General features: G+C 33.6%; 2 protein-coding genes across 2 annotated transcripts; one reads left to right on the top strand and one right to left on the bottom strand.

Moving 5' to 3' along the window:
- Nucleotides 1-2964: 2964 nt before the first annotated feature.
- On the bottom strand, nt 2965-16137 carry LOC125649928 (nuclear nucleic acid-binding protein C1D-like). Its single transcript, XM_048877793.2, has 5 exons — nt 15872-16137; nt 8819-8885; nt 6149-6204; nt 3958-4144; nt 2965-3317 (listed from the first exon to the last, which is right to left on the bottom strand). Exons 1-5 carry the CDS (start codon nt 16010-16012, stop codon nt 3238-3240), a joined length of 531 nt encoding a protein of 176 aa, XP_048733750.2. The 5' UTR covers nt 16013-16137; the 3' UTR covers nt 2965-3237.
- Nucleotides 9764-12925, top strand: LOC130054838 (uncharacterized). The gene is made up of 2 exons (XM_056165760.1): nt 9764-10828; nt 10950-12925. Exons 1-2 carry the CDS (start codon nt 10475-10477, stop codon nt 11820-11822), a joined length of 1227 nt encoding a protein of 408 aa, XP_056021735.1. The 5' UTR covers nt 9764-10474; the 3' UTR covers nt 11823-12925.
- Nucleotides 16138-16286: the final 149 nt, after the last annotated feature.

Below are 16286 nucleotides of genomic sequence, written 5' to 3'. Positions count from 1 at the left end.
TATTTTTTACAGAATTGTTTTATGGGAGAACTTCATTTTACAGAATTGTTTTATGGGTATTGAGGATGTACATGTCGCAAGAAATATGATTTTCTTCCTCTTTTTTTTATTTAGGAAATTACAGATTGTTGAACTTGATCAGTTTTTAGGAAATATTATACATTTATTGCATGATGGTGAGGGAGATATGAAGATTTATTCACCCAAGAAAAATCTTATTCCCCCGAGGGCGTTAAAACTGTAGACCCGCATATTTTGTGCCTAAAAAATTACGAACTATGAAAGTAGAACGACTTGGACTTGTTGTGACATCGCAATACACTTCGTCTATCTTGACGTTCAATTCATGGAAAATGCACGAGGCTGCCCAAGTGGTAAATATGATGGGGAAGATATGATGTTTGAGAGGGAGATATGAAGTTTTATCATCCCTGGCACATGACTGTCTAGACCAATCAGATTACGCGTTGCATAGAATTCTCATACTGAGGTATAATATGAAGTGAGTGCATGGTTTGTCCATCCAAGTTCTCTCTTAGCAAGCGTTTCCTTATTGTACAGAATGGAGAGGTACATAGACATTAACCTAGTATACATATTTTACACGGAGCTCTTGGTTTTTCCATCTACCTCCTGTCACATTTTTCATTCAAACTCGCATATTATGTTCATATATGAATGTTTGTTAAAATACATTTAAAAAATCTGCCCTTTCTCAGCATAATATTTTCACAGCATCTCAATTTATACAGTAAAATATCTGTATCTCGAATATGGTTTATCTCGAATACCCCGCTTGAGTCGAAATCGACCGCCAGTCCCGGCCGTTTTCCCTATAAAATGATTTTAAAAAACTTATGATATTTCGAACACGGTAATCTCGAATACTCCGCTTATGTCGAAGTATTTTCAAGGTCTCATACCCTAAATTCACCTGGTTTATCTCGAAGTGCAGTCAATTTTCCGCTCTGCTTACCATACCTGGCGTCGTTAAGTCACACATTCACACCCGCGGCTACATCAATTATAATTAATGACCGCTAATCCACACTCGCTTTTCAGAGCAGACCCAGGTCGCATCAAATAGTCCAACAGATTGGGTGATTAGTGAAGCCATCCAACATTACGGCTAAAGTTCACCGCCAATTATGAACTAAATCACCCGATTCCAGGTATGGTGTTTTGAATTACGCATGCCCTATCATTAACATGTGGGTTAGATAAACGCACAAAATCGTCGAAGTACGCTTGAAGCTTACACTCTTAATAACGATATCGCATTTAATAATACACGCTTCATCATTAAAACTAGTACAGAGAAAACACGAAAATTTATTTAATAGACATTTAAAAGTTGTTTTTTTTTAAATCCGTCTTTTTTGTTTCTTACATGATGGATTCTTTCATTATAACGCAAAAACTACATACCAGTCGAGCCTGGACATCAGTAAACTTAAAGTAAGCATATAGGCACGATCATCTTAATTTTGAAACACATTGTGGATTCAATTGGATATTTATATTGTTTATAATGCGAATCCCATACTATGCATCAAATATCCTCCTTAAAAAAATACCCAAGATCGATTTTGGATATCTCGAACCCCCGATATCTCGAAGTTTTTTCGAGGTCCCTCGGACTTCGAGATAGAGATATTTTACTGTATTTACATTTTTTGGCCAAAATAGACATTTTGAAGATGATTTTCACATAATAGAAGATAACAAATATATAACAAGATAACAAATATATAACAAGTGCAGAATTGTTTTATTTATTTGCACAAGTGCATTATTGCATATCATGATTTTTTTTTAATTTACAGGTAATTTTAACATGTAATACCCCTGTATATCAATTAAACAAATATGGGGGTTCTGCATCCAATATATTAAATAAGTCTAAAACAAGATGTATTCTCAATTTTTAAATGCCCCCAAAAGTGCCTATACCGATGACATAACAAAATACATGTATATGTAACACTTGTACGATAGGACCTGTCCTAGAGTCAAAACCCTTGAATTGCAAAATTCACAATGGAAATCAAAGGTTGAGGCCACAATATGGGATCAAAGTTTTACATACAAGTATATAAGGAAAATATTTTCAAAAACCACAGGACCAGAAAAGTTGAAATTTACATGAAACCCCGGGAGTAGGGTGGGGCCACAGTAGGGGATCACAAGTGTTATAATCTGTTTTATATATAGGATATATCTTGAACTATTTAGGTTAGGGCTTTCATATTTTGTATTCACATTTTTTTTTTTAACTGAAAGGCCTTTCATGTGATGAAATGGTGTGTTATTTTGTGACCTTGACAAGGAAGTTAGACCTACTTTTGATAAAAATCTTAGTACCTACTCAATACGTCATGAAGGTAGATCTTTCATATTTTGTATATTTCTTATCACAAGACAGTTCATTTCATTTCATGACCTTTGACTTTGAACTCAAGAGTTTGACCTACTATAAAAAAAACAATCAAATATATTTGGAGCCATTTTAGGAGGGGCTTCAATTTTTATGCCCCCACCACAATGTGGTCGAGGCATGTCTGTCCTTCCACAACACAGTTTTCCAGACTTCTTTTCTAAAAGTATCCTCATAAGAAATTTGTGATACAATAGTATTTGATCCTGTGACCTTGACATACTTTCTTAAAAACCTGATTTAATCAATATCTCCCAAACCATTTAAGGAATAGAATTAATATTTTGTATATAGATTTTTATGTCAAAACCTTGATTTACTTTCGCGTTTGAACTAGACTGAAAGGTAAGTTCAAAACAGGTCGATAATTTTTAAATTACCTTTTTGCAAGCCTGGTTTTTTAAGCAGCTGTCTAACCAATGCTTCCTTAAAACTCGATGGAACAGTGCATTCAGATATATCAGATATCACTTCCTATACATTAAAAAACCATAGAATATTCTGCCCTTCTCTGCCAAAAATCAAACAACACTTGTAATATTTAATGTACAGTTATTTAGTCATGTATAAACAAACTAAACAATACAGTCTGGACTTCATTTCATGGCATGTTCTGTTCATACATCACACAATGCCCATCTCGTGCTCCTGGTTAAGCAGCTTCAGTGAAATAACTAGAGATCTTAGCAATAATGTCAAACAAATATTATCCACGATTTTTTAAAAATTATAGCGTCATGTAAACATGGCATCATGGAACAAGGAATTTTCATCTTATTGGCACTGATATAAGAGAAGGCTCATTGTTTCCTCCTTTTTTTGGTGGGTGGTTCTGTGGTGTCTTCCGTGTGAGGTGTGTCAGCTTTTGAAGAGGAAGGAGCTAGAAATCACAAAGAAATAAAACATTTTCAGAATATGAAATGTTGAACAGGATTTCATACAATCATGCACACGCAAAAATCAATTATTGTGTGCTGTATATTGTGAAAGTGAATTGCTCAGTTCCGAATCCTGCATCTAAACAGTTAATGCAATATTAATTGCAATTTTATTTAACATTATCAATCCATACAGGCCATATTTTACTTCCGGTTGATGATGAAGATTGATTCCCAGGTTTAATGTTAAAGTTTACAAGAAAAGCACAAATTCTGCCAATATCAAAATATATAAAGAGATAGCTTTGTTTTGACAAGGGTAGACATCTCATGTAAAAAACATAGTACATGCCAAAAGTTCTTGATAGTTCTTGATAGTTCACCCTAACAAACATGTGAAAATGATAAAAAGAATATAATTTTGAAATGATTTACTCATTCTATAACAACTTTCAATTTTCTTTTAAATAACTTCCATTACACATTGAAATAATATTCATTATGGATTGACAACCATAAAATCAAAATAGAACTTTTTAATCTCTTCATGATTAGTAAAACATTCAAACATTATTTCCACACCATCTAAAAAATGTTAGCAAATTTAACATCATTTCAAATCTTGCCCTGTCCGTAACTTACCCTCTTCCACGTTTTGTGATGGACCTGGAGTACTCTCCCCTTCGCTCTCAGCAGGATTCTGTTGTTTCTGAGCAGCTTTCCACAGTGCACTTTTGACGAACCTCTTGGAGGCTGCCTTGTCCACTCTTGGAGCCTTTTCCCTGTCTTTTATGTTTTTTGCTCTGTCCATGTAACTCCTAACCCTGTCCTACAAGAAGACATAATCATTGATATCCAGCCTGACATAATCGTCTGTCTAGACTTCAATACAGAAACAGCAAAACGTTGAAAACACTGATGCCTATGTACGGCCAAACTCCAAGTCATGACGTCAAAAATGTTGGTACAAAAAGAGAGGTCTTGTCACAAGGAATATGCAATCACGTGAAATGTTCAAGCCCTAGCACTAACTGTTCACATAGAAAGGTTTTGTCACAAGGAATATACTCATGTGAAATATGAATGCCCAAGCACTAACTATTCACACATTATAGCCAAGGTTAAAGTTTTCAAAAGTAGGTCAAATGTCAAAGTCATGAGGTTAAATCTTTTGCTACGTATCTTATAAAAGGTTGGTCAAAATGACTTAATATACATGTGAAATATGAAAGCCCTATCACCAACTATTCAAGTTATGGTCAAGGTTAAAGATTTTGTGAACAGACATACACCAAAAATGGGGCATAAAAACAATACATTTATCAGGCCATCAATTTGGATGGGGAAGCGAAATACAAGTACAAATACACAGTCCTTTACTGCCTTATATCAATCATTTAACAAGAGTACCACAAACGGTACATAATACGCTCGTGAAATTGCTTACATAGGGTGTTTTTTTTAAAGCCATAATTTGTAGAAGTTTGCTTCAGGTAGTATCAGCCATCATCAGACTGTAACATATACTTTCTTTGCATAATATGAATATTTCCTAAAAATGGACTAAGTTCAACAACCTGTAATTTTCTTAAAAATTTTTAGAAAATTAAAATCCTTGCCACAATTTTTAAATGAAAGGGGCAAAACTCCTGCAAGAGAGGTCAAAATGGATAAGAATTGCAACAAGATCTAGAATGATCCACAAAGAAGCTACATAGCAAGTTTCAGCTTGACATGAGACAGAGAAATACAATTAGAAACAAACAAACAAAAACGGACGGATGGTCTAAAGCAGTCTTCACGAAAACATTTAAAACTTGCTGGCCAGTCGGACCAGTGAACTGTCTTAATTTACTGGCCCACAGTAAAATTTACTGGCCCCCCAAATTTTCATAGTACATGTTTATCACATACATTATGGAATGCATTGTAAAATTGTATGATTAATTTACTGAAATTAAGGTTATTACTCGTATTCATATCCACCCTAAGACATCCTTTCTGTTGATACCAGAAAAACAACACCGTACACGGTATTCTCTCTCTCTCTCTCTCCGCCGCAAACAACAATACTACAAATTCACGTATTTTTTACAAACATGAAAACAGCCCGAGTGCACCTTAGGGAGTAGCCTTCTCTACCAACATCAAATGCAAACAATTAATTCTATATTAAACTATAGAAATTGCATAAAATCAGAGATAACTGCATTTGACGAAGTTTATTTTAATTGGACAATGCAATAAAGCAGCAAATACTGGTGTGTAGATGTTCGTTGAATATTCATGTGATCAAGGTACAAGTTATCTTGACAATTACAAGTATAGTTATCGTTCTTTACTTTAAGGAAACAAACCACGATGTCCAAACACTTACTCTATGTGCTATTTATTGATTTATTTTTATTTTGATGGTAAATTTAAGCAAATAAGACGTTTAGAATATCTAAATCCAATATTATATTTAATGTGACTTACAAAAAGTCTACAAGCCCATCGGACTTCCTGATTTTTTATTTTCACTGACCCGACCGTAAAATTCACTGGCCTCGGTCTTCGGACCACTGAGTTTTCGTGAAGACTGCTAAAGACGGGTGTATAAAAAGTAGGGACATATCTGGAACAGCCAGATTTGTGAAATACCATGGCCCTGTCTGTTGCAGCAGATTTGAAATTTACCCTACATGTCACTTTCACCTTTCCGATTTCTAAATCTGGAATTGATAGCATAGTTCAAAAGTTATGACCAAATTTCAAGTGTGGACAAATAGTTTAGTAGGCAGTCTTCAATTTCCAGGACATCAAAAAAATGAAGATGCATTATTTTATTTACCAATTCTTGTTTTACACCATGTTCCTTTGGGTTCACTCCACAAATGTTTAGATACACTGAAAGTAAAACATCTAAACATCAATAATTATGTTTACAATAAACATCAATATTTACACTCCACAAATGTTTAGATACACTGAAAGTAAATCATTTAAACATCAATAATTATGTTTACAATAAACATCAATATTTACACTCCACAAATGTTTAGATACACTGAAAGTAAATCATCTAAACATCAATAATTATGTTTACAATAAACATCAATATTTACACTCCACAAATGTTTAGATACACTGAAATCTAAACATCAATAATTATGTTTACAATAAACATCAATATTTACACTCCACAAATGTTTAGATACACTGAAAGTAAATCATCTAAACATCAATAATTATGTTTACAATAAACATCAATATTTACACTCCACAAATGTTTAGATACACTGAAAGTAAAACATCTAAACATCAATAATTATGTTTACAATAAACATCAATATTTACACTCCACAAATGTTTAGATACACTGAAAGTAAAATATCCTAACATCAATATTTACACTCTACAAATGTTTAGATACTCTGAAAGGAAAACATTTAAACACTAATATTTATACTCCACAAATGTACAATAAACATCAATATTTACACTCCGCAAATGTTTAGATCCACTGAAAGGAAAACACATTAAAACATCAATACTTACACTCCACAAATTTTTAGATACACTGATAAACATCAATATTTACACTCCACAAATGTACAATAAACATCAATATTTACATTTACAATAAACATCAATATTTACATTTACAATATACATCATTATTTACATTTACCAAAAACATTAACATTATAGTGTTAAATCTATAGCAAATTAGCAAGGCGCTGCACCATGCCCTTTTTGGCTGGCACCATGCCCTTTTTAATTGCACCATGCCCTTTTTTCTCTATTTTTAAAAATATTTGTTGATATAAACAATTGTTCTTTATTTCACAAGGTTGATTGAAAAGTTTAAAATCAAGGCAGCACGTATTAACTTTTAAAGAGGCTAAATGATTATTCTATTACTATCATAGTATGATACAATGAAAGTGCCCCGAAATTGTCTTACCGCGACGAAAAGTGCCCTTTTGAACATAATATATGTGTGCCCTCTCTAGATCCTAGATTTAACGTAGTTCCACACTCCTGTGACGTCATAAGATTTAGCAAAGTCAATAATTTAATGACTGGAACATAAATTTTGTTGGAGTCTTTTTCAATAGTTATTGTAAAAAATCTTGTTAGCCATAAAATATTTCAAAAGTCTTAGTTATATTTGAATAGTCAATGATGTGTTTCAAAATGTTGAATCCAAGGACAATAACTCTGTTTTCATTAAATTATTTATCAAGTCCATTATGCAATAGATTACCTATATTTTTCACAAACATTTTACCAAGGTGATAAGGAATTATTATCCCTGTCTTTTCATGAAATTACATACAATTTTAATCCATGAATGGTTTTGAATAGCTCAGCTGTATGGTGCAAGGCTTAGGTTTTTTATGGGGGTATACATACTCTGGAAGCTATAGATTTGAAATTATTAAGGAAAGGTATGGATTTTTTTCCATAAATAACTATAACAGATGTACATCTACTATTATAAACAGAAAAAATGATATGTAAACCATGCTATAGGGAAATTGTGTCCATATTTGTTTGTTTTTTAACATTTTGGAGAACAAGGCTAATTCAATAATTTTGCACTTATTATACTAAAACTAGATGAACATATTGAAAATGACATGTGTTTTAGTTATTGACATGTTTCCTGATAAATAAATGCAATTTAAATTTTTGTTGTTGTTTTTATTTTAAAATAACAACAGATAACTGTTTCCAACGAATTTCATAAAAATCTACATAGGGGTACATTACTTCAGTAGTGTCTGTAATGAAAATTAATATGGAAATCCCTAACTAATTTGCCTTTTCTCATTACTCTGAATGTTAATCCATTGATTCCAAACCAAAAAATGCTACCTAAACCCCAAAAATCCAGGACTAAGGACCCACCTTAACACTACTACATTATAATTACGTTTACAATAAACATCAATATTTACACTCCACAAATGTTTAGATACACTGAAAGGAAAACAATTTAACATCAATATTTACACTCTACAAATTTTTAGATACTCTGAAAGGAAAACATTTAAACACTAATATTTACACTCCACAAAAGTTCAATAAACATCAATATTTACATTTACCAAAAACATTAATATTACATTTATAATAAACATTAATATTTACATTTACAATAAATATCAATATTTACATTTACAATATACATCAATATTTACATTTACAATATACATCAATATTTACATTTACCAATAAACAATAATTTACATTTACCAATAAACATTGATAAAAACATCAATATTTACATTTACCAAAAAGATGTTAATATTTACGTTTACAATAAACATCAATATTCACATTTAATATACCAACAAACATCAATATTTACAATAAACATCAATATTTATGTTTATCAATGTTTAGATATTTAACATCTAAACATCAATTATTCAAGAAGTGCATATTAAGAATGAGACAATTAAATTACCAATCTTAAAACATTAATTCTACTTTTACATTCGGTACTTACTCCAGAACAATGAGTTGATGGAGTACACTCCTGCCAGCTCTAATTTTGCTTTGTCCATTGCATTTAACTGTAAAACAAAATACAAAATTACAAAATTATCCATGTTTTTTTTTTGTCTTCAGCATTAATGAAGGTGGGGAACGTCAGTCAAACCTTTAATGTTTGTTTCTAAATGATATATCAAATACAACTTGCGTCAAGCAATAAAATATCACCTTAGGACATGTGGAACTGTAGCTCTCTGAGAAAATATTGGGACAGATCAGATATCTCTCTACAGTAGCTCTGAGAAAATATTGGGACAGATCAGAGATCTCTACTATAGGTCTCAGAGAAAATATTGGGACAGATCAGAGATCTCTACAGTAGTTCTGAGAAAATATTGGATCAGAGATATCCCTGATCTGTCCCAATATTTTATAAGAGAGCTACAGTTTTTATCATGATAATTTGATCAATTAAACACTCTAAGTGAAAGGTTTATGAAGGTCATCCATTATTTCCCAGCATGCATCTGTGCTCTGACATAGATGATCGATCGACACATTCAATGCTGTTACAGCAGAAGATTATGGATTCATATCAGAATTGATGGATACAGTTTTTGAGTAAAAAGAATTGAAACCAAATCTAATAATAATGCATCAAGAAAAAGAAGAAAAAAAACACCCCCACAAAATATCTCCAGCTCCTCCAACTTCTGAACTTACTCAGAATCACTGTGTATATTTCAAGATTCCAAATCAATTAATTTTATTAGATTTAAAAATATGTGGAGATAACTAAGGTGACTATGTCATATGTAAAAGTACTGCAATATTGTCATGTAATTTATATATTGACAATAATCGATGTACATGGCCAACCACAGGTAAATTTTGGTGATGTAATTAACAATTATATCAATTATTTTACACAATAAAAAATACTAAATTATTCAGAATCTGTATCAGAGAGACCCTTCACATTTGCAGTGTCCTTTAGGAAATGCTTCCTTAATTTTCGTCAAAACAAATGAGGGTAAAACCACTTGATTTTTTCTCCAAGAAGCTGACTTCATCTGACCTAGTTGATAAACTGTCTGTAGGCCATAAATCTTGATAGCATGTCTGCAACAGAATTGTTACTGTATTCTATCACCTGTGTGAGTAATTGGAAATGTTATCACACGTACAAAAGGCATGTTATGTTTATATAGATTTACATACATGTGAATACAGAATGTATTTTTCATTTTTTTTGGTGTTTTTCTTACTTGTTATTTAAAGGACATGTGACATAATCACAAAAACACTTCACAACATATCAGAAAATGTATATGTGATAAAATTTCTGCATAGTTTCCCCAAATACACTTCCAGATTGCTTCAAAGCTGTTGCTGTATCACTGATTTAAATTGATAAGACGCACAACCTCAATATGCATATCTGTAGCTTCTAAGATCAGAAAATTCCCAGTGTGACGTCAGACTTGACTAAAGCTGCAGAGCAGCTGCATCTTTCCACCAAGAAAGATACTAAATTATTTCTACCTATTATTGAAGAGCAAACAAATGTTGTTAATTCAGACACTTATGGTTTTAGAGCCCATGCAATAAACAGGATTAAGATTTTATTAAGTTGAGAAATCCCCTCTCTCTTTCTGGTGTAGTAAAAATGGTGTACTGTGTGGTTTATAATTGTTCTACCTCTTCAAATGTAGATAAGAATGTGTCATTTTTTGGTTTTCCAAAGGATAATACTCGTCAAAAACTATGGATTCATTATTGTCGAAGGAGAGATTTTGTTGTGACAAAGCACAGTAAGATATGTAGCAAGCACTTTTCTCCGAGTCAATACTCAAGACATCCCTCCAGATTAGCTGCACTTGGGTACCCAAACGCCCGTGCTCAGCTAAAACAAGATGCTGCGCCTGATGTACCATGGGTAACCAAGAACAAAAGTACAAGAATAAAGAATAAGAAAAAATCAGCGTCGTGCGGAACATACAGAAAAAGACGAAAGTTAGAGGTAATTATTTAAGATACAATTTTGATTTAAAAGCAATATATATTTAAAGATTTTCCAAAATGCATCTTAAAGTTTATATTTAGTATCTAATTTTCATTATATTTGAATGATAAATTGTCAGGTGTTAGAAGAAGTAATGAAAGGAGGAGAAAATGCTGATGAAGATGGCGCTTTAGAATCTGACAATTCAATTGACCTTTCAACTCCTGTAACAGACTCCTGTCATTCAGAAATTTATAACACTGAAGATAAAGCTGTGCAGGTATCCAGTCCTGACACAAAAGTCAGAACCCGGACACGGAGAATACAAACTGGAAAGTCCTTCATCCACTTCCATATGACTGACTCTCAAGTCCAGTGTGACGGCAGTCTCTTGTGTCACAAATGTCAAGTCCAGTGTGACGGCAGTCTCTTGTGTCACAAATGTCAAGTCCAGTGTGATGGCAGTCTCTTGTGTCACAAATGTCAAGTCCAGTGTGATGGCAGTCTCTTGTGTCAAAAATGCCCCAAAAATCTTGAATTTGAAAAAGGTGTACAATCTGAGAAAAATAAAAAATTCGAGAAAAGCTTGGAATTTGAGAAAAATGAAGAGATTCAAGAAAATGAAGATTTTAACAGCGATGATGATGAAGGTCATTCCATTATTAACAGAGATGAAGATCCGGATTTTAGCTCAAGTGACTATGAGGAATTATCAGAGTTTGAGGAAGATCCGGATTTTAGCCTGAGTGACTATGAGGAATTATCAGAGTTTGAGGAAGAATATGAGGAGGAGGCAACATGTAATTACAGACTACAAACCACAGAAAATCCATCTGAAGAAAAATATTATATGATTTCTGAAAGTTCTCTTCATAAGCTGCTGTCTGTATGTCAGATATGTTGTGGTCGATGTATTCCTTCTATTGTATACAACAAAGGCAGCATGATATCAACTGTTTCTAAATGTGAGAATGGTCACACCAATAAATGGCAGTCACAAGCTGTGCCATAGCCAGAGAAACACTCCCATGCTGGCTGTAATGTACATGGTTGATTGAGAAAATGATACAGTATTGAAGTCATAGTGGGGGGGTGGGGGGGGGTGGGGGGGTCATGAATGACAGGTGGTTGATTGAGAAAACGATAAAGAATAGAAGTTATATGTTTGAGAATTTGTACCCATATCTGTATCTGATGTAAATAGTGGGTGTGTGTCATGTGATATATGATTAAGAACTCACTGACCAATCAAATGACAGACATGCAACTAGTAGCATTTTTCCCACTGCACAATTTCTACCCGAGCACTCTCAGCCTAACCTTGCCTTCAAAAGGCAAGACAAAAGCATTGTATTTCTCCAGGGTGTCCCAGTATAAGAAAATGTTATGTTTAATTTACAGCAAATATAAAATGTCTATGTCTGTCCTGTGTATGTTTTATGTGAATTTTACAAGTTTTTTCTACATATAATTAATAAATAATATATAAAGCTGGAACCTGAGTTAAATTTGATGTTCATACTGGCTACATATCCTTAATAACCTGTGTTCTTCAATTTGAATTTGGCCAATCAAAAACTAGAATACAATAAGGTTTAAATCATTACGAATTAAAGGTTCAAAAGAATACGGTCTAATTTCATCAGGAGCACCATACAGGACTTTATAGACACACAGAACAGAACTGCACTTTATGTGTATATCTATGTAATCTGACACAAAATGTTCAAACTCATGACAACAGACACCACTTGAATGTACATAGTTACAATTTCCACAAGCACATCAAGGGAAATTCCTCTCTCATTAAAATCAACTGCTGGCCAAGAGGCATATCATTCTGAGAAACGATTTCTTCCTCTGTAAAATCAGGTTCAAACTGATGTCCCACATTTAATTCACTTTGTGCTGACTACAATGTGTCCTACAGCATCAGTGCTGCCCTCTACTGACGTCATTGGCAGCTCCGAGGGATTGAGAAGATTTGTTAATCTTTATGAAATATCTCCCTACTAAAGAAAGCTACATCTTAATGATTTTCAGAATTCATTATAATAGACCAAAAACAACAAATCTAAACTCTTTGTCACATAATTTCACAGAAGAGTCTTCGTGCATCAGAGGGAGGGAGGCTGAAATCCAATGCACATTGTGAGTGTTTTTGTTCTGATAAATTTCATATATTAGCAGAAGTATCAGACATTTTTAGCACTTTTTCTTCGTTTCATGTGAAACATGAAGAAATGTAGTAGTAATCCACATGTGTTTTTCTCGGTTGTATGGGATATATTTACTCTTGCTAAAGAGGGATAATCGTGTTTTAGCGAGAATATCTCACTATAGGGGAAGTGTTCCCGAGACCCAACCTCATCAAATCCCGAGTACGAACCAAAGTCACCCCTGGATAAACATAGGGATGACTTGATCAGAGAGAAGTTTGAGGTGCCTGAAAAATGAATTTTAGAGATATATTTGAATCAAAGTTTTGAGTAAAACTCATTCCTTAACTTTGGTATGGAATAGACCCCTAAATTAATGCCCTATTATTATTAGAGGGCAAAGCCCTCTCAAGGGAGCTCTCCCTATAGGTAACATGTTTTAAGGAAAATATAGAAAACTAACAAAAAATTAAACCATACCTATGGAATTTGAAAATTTTGGTCCAAATGGTGCCGATTCGAATGCAAGCACATGGACATGTATTTCTCCATATTGAATCTCGTGTACCCAAGTTCACGTCGTTCTGAGATGTTACGTAAAATCTATGAAAGCATGCATGTAAATCTTATTTTCTTAGCCATATAATCACTCCTCGATTAATGCGATTGTACCATATGTCTCCTATGTTTGTGAATTTGCTAAACACCAACGCTGAATATGACGTCACAATGCACTGTTTCCATCAATTGCGTTATGTTTCCTGCGTTCAATGAATAGGCGGATCAAATGTCTATTAAAGTTAGGAGGGTGCTTTCTTCACACATTTAGTGCTAACTATGGGATATTTTTGTTCCTGTTTAATATGGCTATAGACAGGTTGGGAACATTTCCCCTTTAGCGAGATCTTGCTAAAACACGATTATCCCTCTTTAGCGAGATGTAAACAATGCCTAATAAGTGCGACACACACTCAGCATGAACAGAGTTGTGGAAAACTGCCGGTCATGCCGGCAAAACCGATTAAAAATGCTTGCGACCGTTATAAACGCCATTGATGTCGGTCCAAATGACCGGCCTGGTTTTTTGTTTTTGTTTTGTTTCCTGCAAGCATCGGAGCATTTTTCAGCGCAATTATCTTGTAAAACTAAAATGCAATTGCGTAATACTTTTTTCCTTTAAAAAGATCGAGGCTGATGAAAGCGAAACAAGCATGGCCGTGTGGCCCAATTTACAGCTGGAGCGAAACCAGGTAAAAAATGTAAACTAACAGATGAAGGTTTAACAAGGTTAAATACGAAAGATCTCGACAAAGAGAATTCAAACACAATTGGACAGAGGGGCGGGAATGGTTAAAATTCGATGGTGTTAAAATGGCATGCAATATTTGCATTGACAGACTGCCGGCTGCGTACCAAATAACCGCTTACAAAATTTTATCATCGCCTCATTAAAATACAGGTACTCTTCTATAAGAGATCATGAAAATTCTGTTCTTAACCGAGGAGCTGTGGAGATTTCACAAGCATAGAAATGGAGACTGAGTAAATGTAATTATGAAGTATATCGATGTTTAATAAAGGAAATAAATGTTGAATGTGTACTTTTTGTTTTGTTTTTTTAATTTTGTAACTTTAGATTTCGGACTGAGTTAAATTATTTCGGACTGGCTTATGTTGCCTTCTTGTCAGTCCAAATGACTGGTTATCTAAAAATGTTTTCCACAACTCTGCATGAAGCGAATTGTCTCTATAAAATTGACAACACAGTCAAGAAACTTCATATCAAAGTTGCGGCGTAAGAGGGAAGGAGACTGAAATCCAATGCACATCGTGTGTGTTTTTGTTTTGATTAATATATTTGCAGAAGTATCGGACATTTTGGCATTTTTTCTTCTTTTCACGCGAAACACGAAGAGATGTACTCCATGGGTGTTTTTATCTATTGTACAGGATATATTTACTCTTGCTAGAGAGGGATAATCGTGTTTTTGCAAGAATATCTCGCTATAGGGGAAGTGTTACCAACCTGATAGATGTCAATACTTTAATTTCTGTGGAAACGAGGGAGCAGGGGTCAACATTTACATTTGTCCGCTTGTCCGGTACCAGTGGAAAAACATTTCGGACAAGTGAATATTGATGGGCACTTGTCCGATTGGACAAGTGCTTTTTTATGTAAAGAAGTCTCCAAACAATTTTGTGAAAAGTTTATCGGTAGTTGAGAGTCGGAAGTACATGTATAATGCATGGAAAATGAACTTTGATCGCTATGTAAACTAGCTGAGTCAAACTCAATCAGGATTGGTGTTCACTTATTGCGTACTACTTTCAATCACCCATTGCAATCTCTTACCAGAGAGCGTTACACTACTCTCCACCACGTAGAGCACCCTCTGGTGAGAGAATGCATCCATGGATCTTACGAAGTCATTGATTCAAGATGGGAGGTCTAGATAAAATTTTGTTTTATGCGTTTGTTGTTTTTATCAAGAGAATAAGATTTTAAAAAATCAATCAAGCAGGTATAAAAATAGACTATATATTAAGTAAATTAAATACAGTTTTCAAGTTGACGATATTATATCCTTTTTAGAAAATTTTTCAGACAAGTGAAGTTGAAGTTCGGACAAGTAAATATCTTTGTCTCTTGTCCGAATGGACAAGTAGGAAAAAAGTTAATGTTGAGCCCTGGGGGGTTATTTATATTCGGTCTTTCCAATCGATAGGAAAGACCGAATATAAATAACCCCCTCATTTCCACAAAAACTATCAATACTTTGGCTTCGCCCTCAAAAACAGTCACGCCGCAAGACATATTACAGACAAATTACCGGTTCTGTGGACCAACACAAATTACATTTGAATCACTAATAAGTAATTAAGCATTTCTGCAAAAATTTACCTTTTCGTAGAGCTCAGATTGATTAGTTCCCAGCAAAGGCTGGAAGATAGACTCGACTTGTGTTAAAGCTGTATCTAAAGATGCCAGTTTCTCTTTCAATTCATCTGGGATATTTGAAGTACTTTCATTAGATTTGGCCATGTTTGACTTTTATCATCATTCCAATCGCTGTTTGTAAAAATGGTCCATTTCTAGAAACATAATGATTGAATACAGAACAGGCACATGTAATGTAACATATTACCGGAAATATTGTATGCTAAGTAATTTTAGACTTTTTAGATCTAACATTACGGATATCATTTCAAGACACTCCACATAAAATATACATTTAGGAAATTATCAAATGAATGATTGAAAAAAAAATAATTAGAGCATCTGATTGGTGAGTTATTCCGATTTTAAAACTTACATT

This window comes from Ostrea edulis, chromosome 5, assembly GCF_947568905.1.
Source record: "Ostrea edulis chromosome 5, xbOstEdul1.1, whole genome shotgun sequence".
NCBI classification, from domain to species: Eukaryota; Metazoa; Mollusca; class Bivalvia; order Ostreida; family Ostreidae; genus Ostrea; species Ostrea edulis.
The sequence above is the reverse complement of the archived record's forward strand: the minus strand, read 5'-3'. Positions and strand labels throughout refer to the sequence as shown.